Consider the following 9,340-nt stretch of genomic DNA (forward strand, 5'->3'; position numbering starts at 1 on the left):
ACTGCTCTGGAATCACAGGTGTAAAGAACCTTCAGAGTCATTTGATCTTTTCTGTCCCCATCCAGCACTTAGACCACATGGGAAAGGGAGCCACATGAGAATTTTCTTTCAAATTTCCAGGGAAGACTAATTGTTTCACTTGGTGATGCATTCTAATATCCTTCTCAGCGCACCTCCTAAGTGTCTCCTATTGTAGTAAACCTACAAGCCACTGATTAGAAACAGGTTGAATTCATTCATTGATGTTGACTCAATGAGTGACAGGTACTTTATATCCTGCATGTTCCCAAAGTGGCTTTGAGGTGACTTATGAGAAATCTTGGCAGTGAAATGATAAATGAAAAATAGAAAATCAGAAACTAGGGGTGTAGGGGGAGGAGAAGAATACAAGTGTGTTATCTGTAAGGGTTAGCATTGTGATTATGATTAAAATTTCACTCTGGGTTTCCTGACAGGGAGGTCAGGAAAGAGACACTCAACCTGTAATATAATTTTTATCCCAAAGGGGGGACCATAGCTGTTCTTCAAAGGAAATAATACTTTTACTTTAAATTTTTAAACAAATTTCTCAGGTGTGGTTTTACTTTCAGATGTTTTTTTGATAAGGATCTTCATGTGAAATCTAAAGGCAGAACATTAAAATGTAACATCGCGGAACTGTTTGCTGAGGGGCTTTGCAGGTTGGTCTATGTGTTAAATGTCTGCTGATGCCACTTGTTCCAAAGATAGAATTAAAATATTGAAGGAGTGTTGAATACATTCTGGGAATCTTTCTGCAAGTAGCTTGTTCAGGGTGCTCCTGACACGGACATGGAGAGGGTGTTCTGTGTTACTGGCTGAGAGCTAATCCACAGAGTTAAGAAGCTGTAGGAGGAAGAGCTTAAAAAAGCTTAACTAAGTGCTCACTTGGATGGAAGGGCACTCTACCCTCACGTGGTCCCCAAGACAAAGTCACATTTTTTTCAGAAACCTGCTTTGAATGGCTTTAATGTGGGAAAAAGGTTTTTTTAGAGGAACTATAAGCCATACCATAAAGCATGGAAAAAAAAATCTTGGCTTGGAATATTTTTAAAGCAAGAGCTCAGTCTTCCGTGAGGTCAGAGGACTGGTTTTCAGGGGCTCCTGTGGATGGTTTGGTTCAAAGCAGCATGGCTTCCTGGAACACCAGCCTGAATAAGTTTACAACGCAGTGCACTCCTAGATCAGTGAATAAATCCACTTGCTCTGTGGAGTTCATTCATAGAGGCCCTGAGATTTCAGAGATAGGCACTCATCATATGAAAATTAATTGAGCATCTTCTTTTAGGCACATTATTGTGCCCCTAGGGATGGAGCAGTGGGAATCAGACAAACCGAAAGCAAAACCATAAAAAAACAAGACAAAAAATCCCTGCCTTCGTGGATTACATATATGAAGTAAAGACAGACAAGAAATAATATCTATAATATGTCAAGTCATAGTGTTTAGAGAAAAACAAAGGCGGGGAAGAGAAGCTGGAGGGCATGCGATCATTTAGAACAGAAGAGCCAGGGAAGTGCTTCCTAACAAGGCGACGTGTGAGCAGAGAGCTAAGGAGGGAGTGCGCAGTGTGGATATTTGGGGGAAAGCTCCCCGAGCAAAGGAAGCAGCCAGTGCAAAGGCCTTGCGGCCTTTCTGGCATCCGTGGCAGGGCAGCCATGGCGATGGGACAGAGTGAGGAAGGAGTGAGGGAGCCCTAGAGGAGGAGGCAGAGCGACATCCTGTTTGTTTTGAGTGCTTTAGCCCTGACTCTGTGTGAAATGGGAAGATGGATTAAGTCAAGGCGTTTACAGGTCTCAGTTTTCACTTTAAAAGGATCTCCTGGCTACTCTATTAACATTAAACTGTAGGAGGGGGGTAAGGGTGGAAGGTTTCTCCCAAAAATAAATAAATAAAATTCTTTTTATCAGAGCTCATGACGAGCCATTTCTCCCCTCAAGGGTTATCAGTTAGTTTGAGGTCACTTCCGGTTTGCGTTCCTTGCCTCTAAAGTTAGCTCTGATGGCTGGTCCTCCTAAAGAAGTTAATGCCGCCACCCTCTCCGCAGAGGGTGTACTTGGAGTCGTGTTTTCTGTAGTGGTGATGGTTTATGCTGACTCACCCAGCGTTCTGTCACCCCGCTTTCCTAATAATAGCACGCACTGTGAGATGGTGGGGCTAGTACAAAGCATTTATTTGTGGCCTTGCAACAGTTAGCTGGTGCAAAGGGAATCGAACCTATCGCTGTGACCTCACTAGCAAAGTCCTTTAAATTGCCATTAGCAGTTAGTGCTAGCATGCCAGAGGCTACCACGTAAATATCAGAGGCAATCGCCCAAAGAACCTGAACATTGCATTCTATCGTAAAGTCTATCCATATTTTTCTCTGAAAACCAGGCGAACCACTTGAACTCTTTCACATGACTGATAGCAACCCCCACTGATTACCTAATCTGTGTGGGGGATGCCAGCGTGCACGTGCACGCATTATTTTTATAGTAACCCTGCAAGTTAGGTTTTCTTAGTCCCATTTCACAGACAAGACAGTTGAAGCTCAGAGTTCAGTAGCTTAAACAGGGCCACACAAGTGATGCCAGGGATTTGTACCCGTGTAGCTGTCTCCCAGGCCCAGCTGCTCCCCTCCGCTGGAGGGGAGGGACCCTCCTGCCTTTTTATCTTGGCCCCCCTCAGTGCATTGTTTGAAGAACTCAATGTTTCGCCATGGAATGAAAACACCTATCATATGCCACAGCAGTGGGGTGTCATAATCAATTCTGAGATATTGAAATAAGGCCCTACTAATAATGAAGGGCTTGAATTTTACAATGATTTTCTTTAAAAATATAAATCAGAGAAGATTTTATATTTCCTTACAAAAATATTCTAGAAAAGGAGTACTGCACTGAGAGTTACACAGAGGCCCATGGGAGAATAATAAGGATCTTTATAGAAAAAAGAACTACTGACATACAAAACTGAGATGTGACTGCGCAAAATAAAGCAAAGGTCATTTTCTGATGATTTGGGAAATGATGGAAGAGCCAGTCTAGGTCATGGGAGGGAGTGTAATGCTTGCCTGCTTCTTTAAGAGTGGCTTTTAGGAGGGCCCTCATTTCCAAACAATTAGGAAAACCACAGTTTCGAGTAGTTTTGAATTGACTGCATAAGCCGTGATATGCTCTTAAAATAATTGAGGTAGGATTGTATTTCTTAGAAAGGCATGACTTAATACAATGGATAGTACAGTCATCTCCGAGCACCTATGATTTGTGCTGGGACTGAAGTGAGCTGCTGTGACTGAAGTGAGCTCCTGTTACTGAGCCTGGGCCAGCTCTGCGTGTGAAAATGACCCTTGAGCGAGAAGGCACATTTCCCTTCTGCAGGTGCGGACGTGTTGCATTTGTCCTGTTAGATATTCATTCTGATCCTGGTTAGTGAGAAAGGAAGTCCGTAATTATGATCATGTCTGGGGTATTAATATTAACCCCAGTTATTGAACTTACTGAGGCAAATCAAAACCTTCCTGAAAATCATCATCACATGTTCCAAATCACTGAATTGTTTTGGGAGTTAGTCTTTTACCTTTTATGAATCTTTATTTTCTTGCCTCTCTCAAGTTCCGTAGAATTCTAGTAATTCTTCCTGTTTTATGAAAGGAGTTATCCCAGGGCCAGGCTTTGGGTTGTCAATTCCTTGGAAAGAGGGTTTGCACCTCCTCAAGGTGATTTTGGATTGCTTCCTTTCCCAATAGATTTAGTTTCTGTGTCTCAAAATGCTCTTTCTGAGCTGCCTTTGAATATGTGTAAGGCTTCTCATTCCTAAAAAAAGCAAATCCTAAAAAAAAATTCAGCATAGAATGTCATACTATTGCAGTCATTAAACTTGATGTTGCAGACTACTTATCATGAGAAAATGTTCACAATGTATTAATAAATGAAAAGTTAAAACATCCTGTAGAGTATGATCCTAATTTTGCTTAAATGCACATGAAAGAAAAGACAGAGGATACATACAAATGCTAGCTTTGATTATTTCTGTGGATTCGTGGCTGCTTTTTATTTGCAGTGTCTGCATTTCCTAAACTTTCTCTGGAGGGCTTTCTTGTTCATGAGAGTGGGGTGGGCGGCAGTGTGTGAGGACTGTGGGGATCGCCACAGCCCCACTCCACGGAGTTGCTTAGGTGTGAGTGGCACAGGTGGGGCACTCAGTGTAGTTCAGTTGGGCCCAAATGCGCTTGTTCATTACATTGTCCAGAGAGACTTAAAAGTCTTTTAAGTACAGATTTGGGGGACCCAGCTTGCTATCACTCTCCGGGCAGCTTTGTAGGAATTCCCAGCCCCTTTCTCAAGAGAAGTTACTGCCACCTGCTGGAGAAGTTTTGTAATAATTAACATTTGCAAATCGAGGAAGACTGAGGCACACCCTGGAGGTATGCAGAGCTGCAGGTACTGTCCTGTGGGGGGCCCACCTCCATCCTCCGACCCAAAGCCCTGGTGTGGATCTGGAAATCTGTACTTTTATTATTATTATTTTGATTAAAACATTTATTTTGGAAAATTTCAAATATACACATAGTGTGTCATGTAATGAATCTTCATATTATCCTCTCCAACTTCAATAATTAGTCACATTCTGTCATTCTGTGCCATCCTTTTCCTCTATCCTCCATAATATTTTTATGAGAGTGTTTTGGGTTTTTTTAAAAGATTTTATTGGGGAATTGGAGGAGGGGAACAACATCGGGGAATCAGGGAAGGGGACCAGACAAGTTGCTGTCCTTTTGTTCTTCAGTCTAGTTGTGGAGGACGTCGCTTCACTGGTCCAAGTTGGTATTATCACTGTGCTCTTCCTGGGTGAGGTAGTTGCTCGCCAGCCACTGGACAGCCACTCACGGTGGCTCACAGCAGCTCACAGTAGCTCGTGGCAGCCCACTGTAGCAGGGGCTACTGTTTATTGCCATTGCCGGTGACTCACAGCAGCACAGCTCAAGGTCGAGCTGTTGTTCACCATCTTAGCTGTAGAGGGTGCAGCATCACTGGCCCTAACGTGGGATCCAAACTGGGGTCCTGTTGCTCAGAGCTGGTGTCCCAAGCCAACTCTTAACCAACGCACCACTTGGCTGGCCCTATGAGACTGTTTTAAAGGAAATCTCAGACTTCCTAACCTTTCTCCCATATATTTGAGTATATAGATAGATAGATAGATAGATAGATAGATAGATAGATATAGAAGGAATTTCTAAAACTATCATTATTACACACAGAAATATGCTCCAGATGAGCCTTATAATCAACCAGATTTTAAAATAGTTGTGCAGAAAAGAGGGCAAGGGGGAGGTCAATTACAAAGTTAAGGGAAGGTGCTGAGTTTGTGCAAGTTAAGTTTAGATTTTTTTCTAAGGAGAGTGGAAAGGCCTCAGCCTGAGCAGGACTGTGGGATAAAGAGATCTGCTTTCTGCAGTGGTATTTTCCCCTCCCTCCCAGTCAGGAGGGGGTCCATGCACATCCCTCCCACTTTGGGACACTGACTTCCTTCTCTCACTATTAGTAGATTCCAGAGATTTGGAACCCTCTCACCAGCCTAATTAACATGCCCTCCTCCCAGTTTCCCCTTTGTCATTAAGGCAAGAGGACTAAAAGGGAACACGCTTGCAGTCAGACCCAGCAGATCCAAAATCAAACCCAAGATGTGTCTGGTCCTAATTAAGCACAACACAGGACTCCCAAGTCCCTAGTCTCATGACAGGTGGGTGGCAGTCACACAAAAGGAAAGGTCAGATACAGTAAGATGCATCCCAAGAAGACATGTAGTCCAAGGTATGGGTAGAGCTTGCCTGAGGACCCCACTGCCTCAGTTCTCTTTGTCATCTCCGATAGCACTTTTCTTTGGTCATTTATCCTTATTGCTTACTGTTCTCTATGGCGATCTAGACTCTTATTCCTGGCGATGCCAAAAAAAATGTATACCTTTTAAGAGATGTTACCTATGTATTACTTTTTGAAGTTGGATTGAATTACAGTAGCAATGTGTAGTATGACGTTCGCTCAAAACATGGCGTTAATCAAATGAATGCTAGCGTCATTCATAGTACTACAATTTTAATACTGTTTTCCTTTCTTAAAACGTGTACACATTTTTTTTGGCACCCTCTGTACATATGGTTTAAAGCCAACATTTTGGCCTATCGTATGGCTACAAATAAAGTCACTTGCCTACTTGACTCTTTCATAGCTGCTGCTGTCTCTGCTAACACCAGCCTCCTTCGCGTTGGGGTTGAATTCCATCCTTGCCCCGGTGCGCAGAGCCGGCCCAGGCTTCCACATGCTCATCCTGTTCGCTCCGTCCCTCCTGGCTCAGAATGCTAAGCTACCACCTACCTCTCAGGCTCCTCTCTGCTTTGTTATTCTGCCAACTGGGCTTTGGTTTCCAATAAGACTTTAACAGGATTGAAAATCATCCCCTAAATAAAGACCAGACTCAGATAAGAAATCTTATCTGTTCTACTTAATAGGTATGGGAGGATTATATATTTGAAGGTCATTCAAATCAAATATACATGAAACACTTAGTCTGCCTCTTTCACAACCTGCTATCTGGCTTTTGAAACATCACCAGCACCCCAGAGGCCGGCCTTCCCCTGGCCGTGCACAGGGTTTGGAGGTGCCCCTGCCTCACCTCCGACATGTCAGCCCCCACAAGCAACTCTGTCCCAGCCAATGAGGACCATCCTTCTGCCTACCCCTCTGGGCCTGGGCCATGGGGGTCGGATCCCAGGCCATCAGGGAGAGTGAATAATGGAGATGAGAAAGGAAAGGGAGAGGCTGAGAGAAGAGAAGGAGCCCTCTGATCTGGGCAGGGAGGTGGACACCTGGGTCTGAATACCAAGAGCTGTGCTTTACCTGTACAGCTCTGGATCAGTTTCTTCAGAGTCATGTGCTTGGACTATGTAATCCTGAAAAGTATTCTTTTTCTAAAATTGTATTAAGGGAAAAGAAAATGGAAATAGGAAACAAAAACGGTGGGAGGTAGTCACATACAATGCAAAAATGCCTCCAGGCTATTTCAGCAATGGAGCCTAAATGCACAGTTATGCAAACTTGGGTCTCAGAACCTCAGAGGTCTATAAATTCTATTTAAAATTTTGTATTTTCATTTTGAGGCGATCCAAAATATACCACTGTAAGTATATTCCGGTTTATTTCTATAAACACCTTGTAACTGCAGGGTGATTGTATTTACAGTTATGTTGACACCTTGTGGTGCAGAATTTTGCTTCCACTAAAAGATTGGAGGGAAAATGTTCTGGTATTTAATACTCACTTGATGAGAACTTCTTCATTTTATCTAACCCCAGTCCCTTGCTATAAATTTCTGTTGAATCTCGAACCCAGACATTTGGATGGAAAGAAATCAACTCAAATTTAATTTGGAATAAAAAGTAGTGTGAGCAGCAGCGTTCTCAGGATACTCTTTTTTGCCTTTTAACTCCAAGAATGTGGGATAAAGTAACATCAGCTACGATTTGATTGTCTATATCTGAAAACGTGGCAAGAATTTCATTGTTCATAAATTTTAAAAAAGCATATTTCTGTGATCTGTATTAATAGGTGATAAGCTTTAAAATGAATTAGGTCTCTTTGAGGTATTTATTAAGAGAAGTGGGTTTATAATTTTTGGCAAAATAGAATTTAAACTTCATTTATTGTTTCTTCTGAAGTGGGTTTAGTGTATACATATAACATTTTCCATGATATTACCTATGTCCAGTTTTAATCCTTTTATTTATGTGCCTGAAGGACTATTTGATGTTTTCTGCATCATGTATTTATTTTGCATCTAAGAGCATGAGCTCTTGCTTTTAGAACGAATGAACGTGAGGTTGAGAAAGTGATGGAAGGAGTAGTACATACACGAGAACCAACTTATTTGTTCTCGGCAAGGACTGTAAACATGGGTTGCAATCTCCTTTTAAATGGACTCATGGTAAAAGCACAGATTATAATTAAAACAAGTCAGCATTTGGACCACACATCTTACTATGCTATCATTGGTGATATTAAAATTAACCTCACAGTAGATAGTCACATCTCTTGAGGATACAGAGTTCAGTGAGAGGAGAATGGTGTTACACCTGAGCTAAAGGCGTGCTGGTGTTTGAAGACTGTTTTTGCCCGTAGGTGTGCATTTATACTACGTCGGGGGAGAGGTCTATGCCGAGTGTGTGAGTGACAGCAGCATCTTTGTTCAGAGCCGGAACTGCAACTATCAGCATGGCTTCCACCCAGCCACTGTCTGCAAGATCCCCAGTGGCTGCAGCCTCAAGGTCTTCAACAACCAGCTGTTTGCTCAGCTGCTTGCTCAGTCAGTTCACCACGGTTTTGAAGTCGTCTATGAGCTAACTAAGATGTGCACTATCCGGATGAGTTTTGTTAAGGTAAGGAGTGCTTTCTCCCAGACTGTAAGATGCAAAGTGAAAAACAAAACCAAAATCTCTCTTTGGTTGATGTCGCAGTTATACTGCTAGTTCAGGTAGACAACAATTTTTTTTGGAAGTCTATTTAATTGTTTTTAGGAAGAGCTCCTCTATGAGTATGAGCTCTCCTGTTTAGCAATTATAAGAAAATCATTAAGCATAAAACTTTTGGAGGAAGTTTTTTTAGTGCATTAGATAAAGTGACACTAATACTTTTATTCTGGCATTCAATATTACCTTATGTTAATTTCAGGTGTACAGCATAGTGGTTAGACAGTTATATAATTTATGAAGTGATCCCCCCGACTAGTCTAGTACCCACCTGGCACTATACATACTTATTACCATATTATTCACTATATTCTCTATGCTATTCTTTACATCCACATGACTATTTTGTAACTATCAATTTGTATTTCTTAATTCCTTCACTTTTTTCATCCTGCTCCCCAATCCCATTTCATCTATCACCCCAATAAATCTATTACCCATCTGATACCATACATAGTTATTACAGTATTATTGACTATATTCCTTATGCCATAACCTACATCTCCATGACTAGTAAGTAACAACCAATTTGTACTTCTTAATCCCTCCTCCTTTATACCCTCCCCAATGACCTTTCCATCTGGTAACCATCAAAATGTTCTCGGCATGTATGAGTTTCATTCTGTTTCATTTGTATATTTTGTTTTTTAGAGTCTACTTACAAGTGAAATCATATGACATTTGTCTTGCACTGTTTGACTTTACTACACTCAGCACAATACCCTCTAGGTCCATTATGTTGTGGCAATGGCAAGATTTCAGTCTTTTCTTATGGCTGAGTAATATTTTATTGTATATATGTATCATCTCTTCTTTTT

The 9,340-nt window shown here is 41.7% G+C and overlaps 1 protein-coding gene across 1 annotated transcript in view; it reads left to right on the plus strand.

Annotated features, from left to right (window-relative positions):
- SMAD9 (SMAD family member 9) overlaps nucleotides 1–9,340 on the plus strand; it is a 34,841-nt gene that overhangs the window by 13,882 nt on the left and 11,619 nt on the right. Inside the window, exon 3 of the mRNA XM_019653193.1 lies at nucleotides 8,176–8,432. Coding sequence (XP_019508738.1) covers nucleotides 8,176–8,432 — 257 coding nt within the window. The remainder of the gene's footprint in view (nucleotides 1–8,175; nucleotides 8,433–9,340) is intronic.

Source organism: Hipposideros armiger, unplaced genomic scaffold, assembly GCF_001890085.2.
Source record: "Hipposideros armiger isolate ML-2016 unplaced genomic scaffold, ASM189008v1 scaffold_198, whole genome shotgun sequence".
In the NCBI taxonomy this organism is placed as follows: Eukaryota; Metazoa; Chordata; class Mammalia; order Chiroptera; family Hipposideridae; genus Hipposideros; species Hipposideros armiger.